Source organism: Anthonomus grandis, chromosome 16 (assembly GCF_022605725.1).
Source record: "Anthonomus grandis grandis chromosome 16, icAntGran1.3, whole genome shotgun sequence".
Classification (NCBI taxonomy): domain Eukaryota; kingdom Metazoa; phylum Arthropoda; class Insecta; order Coleoptera; family Curculionidae; genus Anthonomus; species Anthonomus grandis.
The window spans coordinates 19973861-19989689 of NC_065561.1; the positions used below are offsets into that span (position 1 = coordinate 19973861).

The following is a 15829-nucleotide window of genomic DNA, read 5'->3' on the forward strand; positions in this document are numbered from 1 at the left end:
TAAAAAAAAAATAATATTGTAATTAAATTGTTTCAGATATCACCTCCTAGACATAGTCAAACATAGTACACATATCTGCTGACGTGAATATATAAAAGTTTGCTTATACAGTTTACTCTATTGTAATCCTGCTGAATGTAAAGTGCTTTATACCTTATATACAGACTTTATACCTTAAAGTGACTGAGTGAAAAAAATCAAAGGTCAATCCCAGCTGATGTACGCAATGGCATCTTTATGGAGGATCCAATACAGTGAATGTCCTAAGTGGAAAATTTCACGGCAATAGAAAATGATCTCCTGACATCACTACAACTTCACATTAAACTCGTTTGCTGCATCAGCTAATAGTGGTACTGAGAGAGAAAAAATCACAGGTGCCCAGCTAATGTACGCAATGGCATTAGTATGGAGGGTCCAATAAAATGAATCTTCCGGGGATCAAACCCGTCTCTTTTGACATTTCTACAGCCCAACATTAAATTTATTATAATAGTTCAGTCACCAAAAAGAGTCAAATATGGGCCTTAGGGATGAAAAATGATAATACCTCCAATTAATAGTACTATCTGGTGCGCATGTCTATTGAATGTGAATATGTTGCTGAGACAAATTAGACATGGAAGATTTACTCTCTATACTGTTTACTTAGTATATTGTAATCCTGCTAATATTTGGGCATTTCCTTCTAAACATGAAGTGAAACACTAAATATAAAATTTGAAAGTGACTGAGAGAGAACAAATTACAGGTGCCCAGCTGATGTATGCAATGGCATCCGTATGGAGTCAAACTCTATATGTATCTTCTGACATCACTATAGTTTAAAATTAAACTTATTTGTTGCTGCTAATAGTGGTACAATCACCAAAAAGGGTCAAGTATGAGTATGCTAAAGGTACTACTTAGTGCGCATGTTTACTGACTGTGAATATATTGCTGAGACAAATTATGCACCAATGATTTACTCTATATACAGTTTACTTCATATATATTATAATACTGTTAATATTTGGATAGTTCCTTCTGAGTGAGAAAAGCCTTTAGATTAAATTAAAAAAAAACTCTAAAATATAAAATTTGGAAGGGACAACAGGGAGCAAAAGCCCAGGTACTAGGCTGATGTATTCGATTGATCGATCTAAATAAGAATCTTACTGAAGTGATGAACACTGTTCAGCCTGCAACTGTTTCTTACACCTTGATATATTAACTTATTTAGTGCAACTAATATAGTGGGTGGTAATAGTGTCCTTAAGGATGAATTAATATGTATTAGGAAAAGAATGGATGCTGCTTTTATTTGTAACACAGTGTTGGCACCTCAATTCTATTGGTATACCATTAATTTTACCTTCAGAAAAACATATACATATGTAGGTGCAATCTATCCCTTGCCTTCTAAGTTGATATAAACGAATGATACCTAATTTATTTTTTATCAGCTCTAAGTTTTTAGTTAGAGTGACATAATTCCTCACAGTATAGGTTTTGATCTATTTGCGAGTCAAAGATCAAAACCAAGTTGGTGTCATCGGCAAAGTTGACCTAAATATGTAAAAATATGGCAAATTATTAAGACTCCCAAGTGGAAAAACAGGAATAAAGTCCCTAATGTCGCACCGATTTTCATGAAAATTGGATCTGTGGAAAGGATTTTTAATTTAGAACAAACAATGTTGCTATAAATTTGAAAAACTGAATAGTTTCAGAGTATAATATAAATATGTAAAAATATGACAAATTAATGACTCCCAAGTAGAAAAACAGGAATAAATTCCCTAATTTCGCACCGATTTTAATGAAAATTAAATCTGTGAAAACGATTTTTAATTTAGAACAAAAAGCGTATCTATAAAATTTTTAAAAAAGTGAATAGTTTTGGTGTAAAAATTAAATAAAGTAAAAATAGGACAAATTAATGACTATCAAATAGAAAAAAAGGAATAAAGTCCTTAATTTCGCACCGATTTTTATAAAAGTTACATCTGCGAGAAGGATTTTTAATTTAGAATTAAAAGTGTATCTATAAAAATTTTAAAAAACTGAATAGTTTCAGAGTCAAAACTAAATATGTAAAAATATGACAAATTATTAAGACTCCCAAGTAGAAAAACAGGAATAAATTCCCTAATTTTTCACCGATTTTCATGAAAATTACATCTGCGTTAAGGATTTTGAATTTAAAACAAAAAGTATATCTATAAAAATTTTGAAAAACTAAATAGTTTTAGAGTCAAAATTAAATATGTTAAAATATGATAAATTATTAAGACTCCCAAGTGGAAAAACAGGAATAAATTCCCTAATTTTGCACCGATTTTCATGAAAAGTACATCTGCGGGAAGGATTTTTAATTTAGAACAAATAGTGTTTTTATAAAAATTTTAAAAAACCTGATAGTTTCAGAATAAAAATAAAATAAGTAAAATTATGACAAATTAATGACTTCCAAGTAGAAAAACAGGAATAAATTCCCTAATTTTTTACCGATTTTCATGAAAATTACATCTACGTCAAGGATTTTTAATTTAGAACAAAAAGTGTATCTATAAAAGTTTTGAAAAACTGAATAGTTTCAGAATAAAAATAAAATAAGTAAAATTATGACAAATTAATGACTTCCAAGTAGAAAAACAGGAATAAATTCCCTAATTTTCCACCAATTTTCATGAAATTTACAGCTGCGGAAAGGATTTTTAATTTAGAACAAAAAGTGTATTTATAAAAGTTTTGAAAAACTGAATAGTTTCAGAACAAAAATTAAATACGTAAAATTATGACAAATTAATGACTTCCAAGTAGAAAACCAGGAATAAATTGCCTAATTTCTCACCGATTTCCATGAAAATTAGATCTGCGTCAAGGATTTTGAATTTAAAATAAATAGTGTTTTTATAAAAATTTTGGAAAACTTAATAGTTTCAGAATAAAAATAAAATAAGTAAAATTATGACAAATTAATGACTCTCGAGTAGAAAAACAGTAATAAACTCCCTAATTTCTCACCAATTTTCATGAAAATTACATCTGCGTCAAGGATTTTGAATTTAGAACAAATAGTGTTTTTATAAAAATTTTTGAAAACTTAATAGTTTCAGAATAAAAATAAAATAAGTAAAATTATGACAAATTAATGACTCTGGAGTAGAAAAACAGGAATAAATTCCCTAATTTTCCACCGATTTTTATGAAAATTACATCTGCGTTAAGGATTTTGAATTTAGAACAAATAGTGTTTTTGTAAAAATTTTGGAAAACTTAATAGTTTCAGAATAAAAATAAAATAAGTAAAATTATGACAAATTAATGACTCTGGAGTAGAAAAACAGGAATAAATTCCCTAATTTTCCACCGATTTTCATGAAAATTACATCTACGTCAAGGATTTTGAATTTAGAACAAATAGTGTTTTTATAAAAATTTTTGAAAACTTGATAGTTTCAGAATAAAAATAAAATAAGTAAAATTATGACAAATTAATGACTCTCGAGTAGAAAAACAGGAATAAATTCCCTAATTTTCCACCGATTTTCATGAAAATTACATCTGCGTCAAGGATTTTAAATTTAGAAAAAATAGTGTTTTTATAAAAATTTTGGAAAACTTAATAGTTTCAGAATAAAAATAAAATAAGTAAAATTATGACAAATTAATGACTCTCGAGTAGAAAAACAGGAATAAATTCCCTAATTTTCCACCGATTTTCATAAAAATTACATCTGCGTCAAGGATTTTGAATTTAGAACAAATAGTGTTTTTATAAAAATTGTAAAAAACTTAATAGTTTCAGAATAAAAATAAAATAAGTAAAATTATGACAAATTAATGACTCTCGAGTAGAAAAACAGGAATAAATTCCCTAATTTTCCACCGATTTTCATGAAAATTACATCTGCATCAAGGATTTTGAATTTAGAACAAATAGTGTTTTTATAAAAATTGTAAAAAACTTAATAGTTTCAGAATAAAAATAAAATAAGTAAAATTATGACAAATTAATGACTCTCGAGTAGAAAAACAGGAATAAATTCCCTAATTTTCCACCGATTTTCATGAAAATTACATCTGCATCAAGGATTTTGAATTTAGAACAAATAGTGTTTTTATAAAAATTGTGAAAAACTTAATATTTCAGAACAAAAATTAAATACGTAAAATTATGACAAATTAATGACTTCCAAGTAGAAAACCAGGAATAAATTGCCTAACTTCTCACCGATTTCCATGAAAATTAGATCTGCGAAAAGGATTTTTAATTTAGAACATCACTTGTGTTGTTCAATTCAAATTCAAACAATTCAAGCCCTCGAAATTAAACAATCTACACCACGTTATTTGTATAATATAGTCGCTACTATGTCATATTCAATAAACCATAAAAACGTCTGCGAAACAGCGAACATAAACATTCACACTGTCTTCATTTGGCACGATATTAGATGCATCATTAGCTTCTATCCGAATATTGCCAATTAAGTCAACAAACAATGACGCTCATGTCGTATGGTTTTTATATAATACTTACATGTGTGGTTATGTACATAATGTATGTGAATGATGTACGCCTAGAATTTTTACATCGCGCCTATTTATAACCCACGTTTAAAAATATACATTCTAAATATATGGCGTTTACTTCGAACAGTTTTAGTGAGCACCGCACCAAAATCGCTCGTAGAACCTATAAAGCGCGTCTTTGTTCCTAATTTGTCCCTTATCGGTGTTTAATTGTTTAAACGAAAAAGTCCGGAAAGAATGAAAGCGGCGTCTAAACTAAAAGTAGCGTCGAGGTGCAGCCTTGCCCGCGCCAAAATTGGTCATCTTGCGTGGTAGTTAGTAGTCATCGGCCGTCTATATTATTTTATGTTATAGTTAGTGTTTAGTGAATCGAAAATGTCGCACCTGAAGCGAAGCCAAAAGACGGACTTTACCGCGAACCCTCCCGGGGTCCTAATGAGGGAACGTAGTTTCGTGAAACCGAGCAGAGACTCCCTTAAGCGTCGCAGTCAAACCATGGCCACCATCAAAGCGGGTAAACCCACCATGGAAATATATAGACCACCCAACGTGAGAACCGACTTACCAAACATGTCTGGCAAGTTGAACGTGCACGCCAAAGAATTTACTATGAATGAGCTACAGGCCTCCAGGTCGAGCGGTAACATCCATTTGGCAATGGGATTCGAGCCGATGCCCCTACAGCACTCGAAATCCAGTGGAAATATCTTACGTCACGTAAGCCATCATCCGGGATTCATCCCAATACTGCCTGCGGGAATGCCTTTGCCTTTGTTGCATTCTGCTTCCGCGGCACAGCTAGTGGGAGCGATGCCGAGACCAAACTACCAATTCGCTCCAGAACTGATGGCGCACCCGGTATTCTCCGGACAGAATCAGCATCAGATATTCCATCAAGGCAGTTACATGCCCAATAATTTTCATAATGCCCCTCAAGCCCCCTCGTCGGCAGCTAGCCTGAAGAGGTCTAAAAGCTTAGGAGCCTCTGACTCACAGAACCTCATGACAAAGCTAAAAAGCATCGTTAAAGAAGACATTGATATCAACGTATTTGCCGAAGAAGACCGAGACAATATAAAGCAAGCCATAGATGACCCCAACCAGCTTCCTTCGCGCACCCTAATGGACTTGGTGAAAATCATAATGGAAAAAGCGGTCGAGGGAATTAAATATAGCGAATCCATCGCTAAGTTGTGCGTGACGATAATAGAAGCGGAAAAAAATCACACTTTTCTCGAATCCTTATTGAACACGTGCCAACAATGGTATCAAGAAAGAGACAAAATTTTACGGGGCATCAAGGCGGGCGACGGCACCCGTTTCACCGCCTTCATGTGGTTTCTCACCGAACTTTACGGTTTATTGAAACGACAACAGATCCAGGAACAAGTGGTGGAAACGCTACAGCCCGAACTGGTGCTGTTATCGGTGCTGTCCAAATGTTGTCAGGCGTGCGTCAGTTTGCCTATTAAGTGTTTATCGGAGACCGAGTGTCTCTTTTTCGTGTTGACGTCGATTGGACGGGACTTGGAGTCGGAAATTCCGCAACAGCTCGAACAATTGTTGGCCAATGTTCGGGACGGTTTTCTGGCGAACGCCGGTTCCGCCAGCGTCAGACGTACGTTGCTTCAGTTAATCGAGTTGCACGCTTCCAATTGGCAGCTACCCGGATCGTCTGTTCTTTATTATTATCCGAGGATTAAGTAATATTTTGTTTTGGGATGTATAGGAGGAGTTGTTATTCTAATAGGTATCTATTTTTTTAATATAATATAATGTCAGGCCGGTGGGATACAAACATCCCAAGCAATACGTCATATATTATTATCGTCAAATATGTTTATTAAACTATAGAATGAATAGGGTGGCCCAAATTCTACCCTCATCATTGGGATCTCGGAAACCGTAAGAGATTTTTTTTTTTTTTTTCAAGTACTTTATTGTCGAAAATTTGGTACATGTACACGAATTTTATTGACAAAGCTTCAGAAAATAAATACAATGAAATCAGATTTTACAAAACAAATATAAAAAATTTATACAACACATAAAATGCCTAAAAAAAAATGCAAGAGAAAATGTTACAAACAAAATCTTTACAAAATAAAATACATGCATGTAGACAAAGGTAGCAGAGATAAAGGGACACATAAAGGTATGTTCAAAATTAAAATTAACAGATTAAAAGCTTAGCATCTACTACACAACATCCTCAGCCTTAAAAAAGTCTTCAATCGAATAAAAGGCTTTTAGAAGCAAATATGACTTCAGTTTACAACGAAACTGGCGCAAAGACTGAACACTTCTTAATTCCACGCTAATGTGATTGTAAATCATTAAACCGCGATATATAAATGAAGGTCGGTTAAATTATGGCAAAGTTGCTCAATTTAAGACTTAACAAAGTGCCGTTTTAAAACCTAAAAAATTTCGAATAGTTCCGAAGATATCTGGAAAAATCTTTTTTATTTTTTTATGACGTTATTTAACATCGTATAACGAAATAAATAACACTTTGTTAAGGGCACTTTTTCTCCTCTACAAGAAGGCGTTTTCAGAATTAAAATACGACGTTTCGTTTTTGAGATACCATCATCAACTTTTTTTTTGTCAAATACGGCCTTGGATTGCTATTACCTTATTTTATTGACCTATATTTTAATAAAGCCTATGACGTATCAGACTTTTTTATTTTTAACCGATTTAATAGCAAAAATTGAGATTTTCCATGATTAAAAAAATATATATTAATACGAACCTAAGTAAACCGAAGTATTTAGTATTGACTTATAAAAACTAATGCACTCCATATATTTTTGCAATAATTGGCAATTTCATCAACAACTATCAATAAACTGGCGAATGCAAGCAAATGTGGAGGAAATTCAACACAATGATATTTTTTGATGGCCAATATTAAAACAAAATTATTTTAGGGCCAGTTTTCCATAATGGAAATGTGAATTCCGAACAATACCTAAATTTGTTACAAAACCATATATTTGATGCCCTAGATGATGAGCTCTTGAATATTGTTCAGCAATTAAGGTGGCAACAGGATGGGGCACCACCACATAATGGTATTATTGCTGTGTCTTAATCAAACTTGTCCCAATAAGTTAATTGGAAACCAAGGAGCAGTTCGCTGGCCTGCCAGAAGCCTCGATTTGTCACCTCTTGATTATTTTTTATAAGGATATTTAAAATACCGTGTATGTACTTAAAGAAAATCCTTAAAATATAAATGTTTTCCGCCACAATTTTACTTTGAAAATCACAAATTTACGGGCAAGAGGAAGAATGATCCAAGGGGTAGTCACGAGTAATCTGCGTCGGCGGATTCAGAAATGCATCGAAGTTAAAGGAGGATTATTTGAGCATTTCATGTATTTTTATTATTATAATCAAAATTTAATTAGTGTTAATAGTTTAATTGTTATTTGGCTTTTTGGATAAGTTTTTATTAATAATAAAATAAGTTGATAGATGATAAGTCAGTCAATATAGTTTCCGAGACCCCAATGATAAGGGTCGAATTTGGCCTCCCTGTACGTATATCATATACTATTCTGTTTAAAAAAGGGGAGAAAATTTCGGCATTAAAAAAATTGACACCGGATTTATATATCCAGTTTTTAAATTCCATTATTACACCTCACATATTTGATTAAATTTTTCTAAAAAATCGCTGTTTTTTGTCCATATTATCCGATCTAATAACGCTGTTTTTATACTAAATATTTATATATAAAACTCTAAAAAAATTTAATAAACAGTGCTATTAAATTAAATATTAAATATAAATTTTCTGCAAAAAAAATATTTTTCATCAACAGAACCCTTACCCCCCCCCACCCACCCCAAATATTTACCCAGTAAGAAATTCTTTTGAAAAATCACCGTTTTTTGTCTATAAAATCCAATCTAGTTGCACTGTTTTTGTATTAAATATTTATTAATATACACATATATAATTATATCAAATTTAAATAAAAAACTGAGTTATTAGATTAGATATTAACGACGAAAGCAGCTGTTATTCATGGGTATTATTTTGGAAAACAATGATTTTTGAAAACAATTTTTTACTGGTAAGTTGCGTAGGGTGGGTGGGGGGGTAAGGGTAGGATTAATGAAAAACAGGTTTTTTGCAGAAAATAATTACCTTAGAGGAAAGAAAACATTGTAATTTACTAAGGAAATTCAAAAAAATTGATTTGATAAAAACTATACAAAGCTTTCCATGCTGTGTAAAGGTGATTGAAAATAAAAAAGTTCTTGTTTTATATTAAACAGTATACTTGTTTCATACTATAAATTTTAATGTAATTTTGACTCGTTTAACGTTTTAAACTTTAATCGGTAGATAACCTCCTTAAAATAAGCCTATAGAAACATTCTGACACCCTGTATATATACAAATTTAAAAACAAATTAGACTAGCCTAAAGTCTTTCTTGAAATGACTAAATTCATTCACAAAAAGTCAAGATAATAGAATTCTTAGTCCAGGAGTGCCTGTAAGAAACAAAATAATTTGTCTGTTATTTCCAAGCAACACATCATATATTATTATCGTTAAATATGTTTATTAAACTACAGAATGTACGTATACGAGCCCTAACAACTATAATTATTATTATATATTTATTATTATTATATATGTTGGAACAAGCAGTTATTTTGAAATAAAATGCCCATTTAGCGAAAATATTTTATTAATTTTTTTTTAATCATAAATATGAAATGAACAAGCTTTTTTATAATGTTTAATATTGTTTTTATAACTTATTTATATATTTTAAATTATTTACTATTTAATTACTTGGTAAATAATTGAAAAATGCTGACAACTAAATATTGGAACAAGTGAGTTTTAAAAAAGGAAAATACAAATTAGTAAGGCATAGCATCAGCGAATTCAGAAATGCATCGAAGTTAAAGGAGGATTATTTGAGCATTTCATGTATTTTTATTATTATAATCAAAATTTAATTAGTGTTAATAGTTTAATTGTTATTTGGCTTTTTGGATAAGTTTTTATTAATAATAAAATAAGTTGATAGATGATAAGTCAGTCAATATAGTTTCCGAGATCCCAATGATGAGGGTCGAATTTGGCCTCCCTGTACGTATATCATATACTATTCTGTTTACAAAAGGGGAGAAAATTTCGGCATTAAAAAAATTGACACCGGATTTGTATATCCAGTTTTTAAATTCCATTATTACACCTCACATATTTGATTAAATTTTTCTAAAAAATCGCTGTTTTTTTGTCCATATTATCCAATCTAATAACGCTGTTTTTATACTAAATATTTATATATAAAACTCTAAAAAATTTTAATAAACAGTGCTATTAAATTAAATATTAAATATATATTTTCTGCAAAAAAAATTTTTTTCATCAACAAAACCCTTACCCCCCCACCCACCCCAAATATTTACCCAGTAAAAAATTCTTTTGAAAAATCACCGTTTTTTGTCTATAAAATCCAATCTAGTTGCACTGTTTTTGTATTAAATATTTATTAATATACACATATATAATTATATCAAATTTAAATAAAAAACTGAGTTATTAGATTAGATATTAATGACAAAACTAGCTGTTATGCATGCGTTTTATTTTGAAGAACAATGATTTTTGGAAACAATTTTTTACTGGTAAGTTGTGTGGGGTGGGTGGGGGGGTAAGGGTAGGATTAATGAAAAACAGGTTTTTTGCAGAAAATATTTACCTTAGAGGAAAGAAAACATTGTAATTTACTAAGGAAATTCAAAAAAATTGATTTGATAAAAACTATACAAAGCTTTTCATGCTGTGTAAAGGTGATTAAAAATAAAGAATAATTATAAATTATAGTTAATTTCCTATACCTAAACTGAGAGAGTAAGTTATTAAATAAATTAAATAATTTCTTTTAAGGCAATTATAAAAACGTTTTTCAACAACACTACCCTTACACCCCCCACCCACCCCAAACCATTTACCAGTAAAAAATTATTCTGCAAAATCCCTGTTTTTCAACATGATACGCATGGATCAGAAAAGTTCTTGTTTTATATTATAAGTACAGTATATTTGTTTCATACTATAAATTTTAATGTAATTTTGACTCAACGTTTTAAACTTTAATCGGTAAATAACCTCCTTAAAATAAGCCTATAGAAACATTCTGACACCCTATATATTAAAAATAAAAAAAAGTCCAGGAGTGCCTGTAAGAAACAAAATATTAATAATAGTCCGGGACGATTAGACTTTCTCTGCTGAAAAAATCCCATCTGGCTTAATTTTTTACCACAGCTTCTTTTTGACGTAGGGGGGTCAAAGGTCACAAAAAACACTTTTTTACAAATAACATCGAAGCTATCAATCCTACGATAAAATGAGCTATTACATTTTGTGTTCAGTATGAAATTCTCCACAAAAAAGGTCTTATGCATTTTTTTCGTAGAGGTAATTTTTTTATAGAAATTTTACTTTCAATGTTGGACATTGAAAATATTGTAACATATTGTACTTTTTTCCACGTTATCATAGAGGTAAAGTACCAAAAGCGTTTTTTTTATGTGGTCTCCCCAATAGGCCTAATCCACGAAGCTACAACGAAAATATGAAGTAAATAGAATTTTTTATTTAGTCATCAGTGTGAAGTGATGCGGCATCTTCCAAGTCTTCCCCAACTTCAAGTGTTGAGCACAAAAAATTCATTGGATCTAAATTTTCATCAAATTCAATGTTTTTGGACTCTTCGTTGTCCGATTTTATGTTTAAACAGGATTGTCCATGGCAGTAGCCGCAAATCGGAGAGCAGTGTAGTCCAAGTTTCCTACATCCGCAATTAGCTCCGCAACCTTTCGTACAATTACAAAAGATTGTGTTTAATAAAACATCAGGAGCAGGTGGCTATAATGTTTGTATTGGCTGTAAATAATTATTAACCATGGTCCATCCCCAATTCATTGGATTCAAATTCTTACCAAGCTATTTCTGGACTTAATAATAAACACGACATAAATGTGATTGAGCTGCACTCGATGTCGGTGGTAGCATTGAAAGTTTAACAGCTTTATCGTATCTTATTATGTGAATGGTATTATGAAATGATTTTTGAAAACAATTTTTTACTGGTAAGTTGTGTGGGGGGGGGTAAGGGTAGGATTAATTAAAAACATGTTTTTTGCAGAAAATAATTACCTTAGAGGAGAGAAAACTTTATAATTAACTAAGGAAATTCAAAAAAATACTAATTCATAAGATTGATTTGATAAAGATTATACAAAGCTTTTCTTGCTGTGTAAAGGTGATTAAAAATAAAGAATAATATAAATTATAGTTAATTTCCTATAATCTGAAAGAGTAAATTATTAAATAAATTAAATGATTTCTTTTAAGGAAATTATTTTATGCAATAAAAACGTTTTTCATCAACACTACCCTAACACCCCCCACCCACCCCAAACATTTATCCAGTAAGAAATTCTTTTGAAAAATCACCGTTTTTCGTCTATAAAATCCAATCTTATTGCACTGTTTTTATATTAAATATTTATTAATACAGATATATATAATTATATCAAACTTAAATAAAAAAAACTGAGTTATTAGATTAGATATTAATGACAAAACTAGCTGTTATTCATGCGTTATATTTTGAAGAACAATGATTTTTGAAAACAATTTCTTACTGGTAAGTTGTGTGGGGTGGGTGGGGGGGGTAAGGGTAGGATTAATTAAAAACAGGTTTTTTGCAGAAAATAATTGCCTTAGAGGAGAGAAAACTTTATAATTTACTAAGGAAATTCAAAAAAATACTAATCATAAGATTGATTTGATAAAGACTATACAAAGCTTTCCTTGGTGTGTAAAGGTGATTAAAAATAAAGAATAATATAGTAAAAGTAAAAGTAGTTTATTGATGCTAGTAACCCTTACAGTCTTACACAAGTCACAAAATTAAACCAAGAAAAATAGTGTATGCAGAAGTTAAAAATACAGTTCAATAATTCAGAGATTAAAAGAAAAAAATTAGATACCTATAAGTCATGACACAAACCTAAAAATAAATACAAACAAAAACATATAAATGTAAGCAAAAAATATAAACAAGTATAAAGTTATGCCATCTTAACAAAAACATAAATACTGTTGCTGAACAAAGTTATAATAGTAATACAATAAAATTTAACAAAAGATCTAAACACATTTGTCATTAATTCAAAGGCGTGGTCATAAACTCAGCAACAGAATAAAAGTTGTGTTCTAGAAGAGGATCTCTGATGAGTACGTTGATTTTTTAAATTTTTACTAAATTATAGTTAATTTTCTGTAACCTGAGAGTGTAAATTATTTAATAAATTAAATGTTTTCTTTTAAGGCAATTATTTTATGCAATAAAAACGTTTTTCATCGACACAACCCTAATTTTTTTTATTATAGGTAATTATTTTCTGCAAAAAATCCGTCTTTCATTTATCCTACCTTTGCCCCCCCACCCACCCCACACAACTTACCAGTAAGAAATTCTTTTGAAAAATCACCGTTTTTCGTCTATAAAATCCAATCTTATTGCACTGTTTTTGTATTAAATATTTATTAATAACGATATATATAACTATATCAAACTTAAATAAAAAAAAACTGAGTTATTAGATTAGATATTAATGATAAAACTAGTTGTTATTCATGCGTTTTATTTTGAAAAACAATGATTTTTGAAAACCATTTTTTACTGGTAAGTTGTGTGGGGTGGGTGAGGGGGTAAGGGTAGGATTAATGAAAAACAGGTTTTTTGCAGAAAATAATTACCTTAGAGGAAAGAAAACATTGAAATTTACTAAGGAAATTAAAAAAATACCATTTCAAAAGATGATTTCTTTTAAAGCAATTATTTTATTCAATAAAAACGTTTTTCATCAACACAACCCTTACACCCCCCACCCACCCCAAACAATTTACTAGTAAAAAATTCTTCTGCAAAATCCCTGTTTTTCAACATGATACGCATGAACCAGAAAAGTTCTTGATTTATATTTCTATATTTCCCTCATTTTCCCCCCTCCCTCTCGGTGGGCCTGAATATTTATTTATTTAATCACAGTATCAACAGCCAAAAGCTACTTACAGATACCAACCTAAATACTAAGTCATATAAAGTATAATAAGTGATTAGGAAAACAAAAAACACTAAAGTAAAATGTACCAACTAAGTCATATCTGACATTTACATAACACAGATATTAAAATAATAAGGTAACAATGCATGATTAAGAGTTTTTAAAGTTAATACAAAAACAACAAGAAAAAAACGTAAGAGAAGCAGGATGTTATGTTGATTTAAATGTATTTGTGATGAGTGTCCTAAATTGATTAAGGCTATAATCAAGAAGCATATAAATTAAAATAATAGCAGAGTTATATAATATAATAAAATATAATAAAACAATAACATAATATAATAAAATGTACACAACACAAGACTACAATCTAAATCATCTACTAGTTCTGGATCAGGTGGTTTTTGTTAACCAGTTCTTGTATATTATAGTGATTCATTTTTGATTTTTTTTGAAGTGAGATTTTGTCATAGTACTGTCATAAGACCCAGAGGTTCAGTGAAATTTATTTACATATTCATATTTAAACAGACACATTCTATAAATTATGCATGCAGCAGTAAAAAAGACTAAGAAAGAGGCGAGTCATTCAGCCAACACAATCACGTCATAGCCAATTATTTCAACTAACGTATTGGAAATTTTGCACTGAATATAGAGTAGATGTCATGTCTAAATATGAGAAAGAGATCTCTGAAGGTTGGTTTTAAGGCAGTTCATTCTTACACAATTTTCTGTAAAATAATAAGAATATTCTTACAGGAGTCTTATCGAAAGAAAGGGCTTTTTTTATGACAACGTTTCTTGTACCTCAAAAACTCTCTGAGTTAGAGCAGATTTTGTCCAGCAAGGCCCAAGAGCCACCATATTTGAGGTTTTTGAAACACATATTACCTCAATAAATATAATCCTATAAGAATAATAAGAATATTCTTACAGGAGTCTTATCCAAAGAAAAGGCATCATTTACCAATTGCATCGATTGCCATAATACTACCTACAAACTTCTTTCTAATGAGACAAATTGTTTTTTGTTTTGTTACTCTACTGAAAACCATAACAGCACTTATTCATCTCTATTTATAACAAATTACCTAAAAATACATAAAAAAAGTTAAGAATATTATATGTCCCACTCCTAATCTAATGGAATAAATAAATAAAGTATGATTACTCATTGCCACACTTGTATATAAGGCATGAAAGTGGGTGTGAGGCACGAATTATATCGTCCATATTTATATCTTGATTAAAAAGCAATAAGGTTTAAGGAAATTTGTAATAATTAAATCTTACCTGAAATCCATTATAAATATTAATATTTCTATGTGGACCACAGTATTTCTATGCTCCTATTTACTTCTGAACACAAATATTTAAAATATGCTATATGCTTTTTGCTCCTACATTAAATAACTTATCATTGACTACTTTATTTTATTTATTTATTTATCTATTTATTGGTGCAAAAGAAGTAAAATAAGTGCATTAAGTGGCAGTAAGTTCAGAAATTGAAATATTGGGCTTTTATTTTAATTAAAAAGAGCGCGAATATTGGTACAAAGTGTTTTTGTCTCTTTTGAAGTTTTCCATGCCATTTACTGCTTTAGTCTTAAACTTGAATAATTATTAACTTGTTCATGTCTTTTTCAGGGTCAAATAGGCAACCAAACATTAACAACAGTCCTGTGCCATCTCAATGGGGTTACAATTCAATTTTGCGACTACCTATGATCTATGCAAACCTTAGTGCCCTAAGGATATGTTGAAGATAAATCGAACAGTCTTCATTTAATAAGTAGAAACCTATACAGGTACAATAAAAAATGTGTTTTAATTTACATATATGAATTTAAGTCATTTAACACTCATATCAATAAAATAAAGGATGTTATTTTTTAAATACCCGTCAATCCCAAGACATTTTCAAAAATGCAAAATTTTATTATAATTTATACTGTATTCATATTGTGAGCGAGGTTGTATGTCAAATTTTATATGATGATAAACTAGTGTAAGTTAAATTTTGTAATTAAATATAATCGATAAATGCATTACTTATTGTTTTATTTGTGAATCTATATCATCAGCATATTGTAAAAGCAGCTTTTATTCTGTTTTATTAGATTGGTTTTAAGTCCAAACTAATAAACTATTAGGTCAATTGTCTATCACCTAATAAG

At 30.1% G+C, this 15829-nt stretch overlaps 1 protein-coding gene across 1 annotated transcript; it reads left to right on the plus strand.

Annotated features, from left to right (window-relative positions):
- The first annotated feature begins 4603 nt into the window (after positions 1 to 4603).
- LOC126745512 (CBP80/20-dependent translation initiation factor) lies at positions 4604 to 15700 on the plus strand. The gene is made up of 2 exons (XM_050453382.1): positions 4604 to 6271; positions 15300 to 15700. The coding sequence occupies exon 1, from the start codon at positions 4897 to 4899 to the stop codon at positions 6226 to 6228; it is 1332 nt and encodes a 443-aa protein (XP_050309339.1). The 5' UTR covers positions 4604 to 4896; the 3' UTR covers positions 6229 to 6271; positions 15300 to 15700.
- The last annotated feature ends 129 nt before the right edge of the window (positions 15701 to 15829 follow it).

Coding starts and splice junctions, on each gene's coding strand:
- LOC126745512 (XM_050453382.1), top strand. CDS start 4,897: ATGTCGCACCTGAAGCGAAGCCAAAAGACGGACTTTACCGCGAACCCT.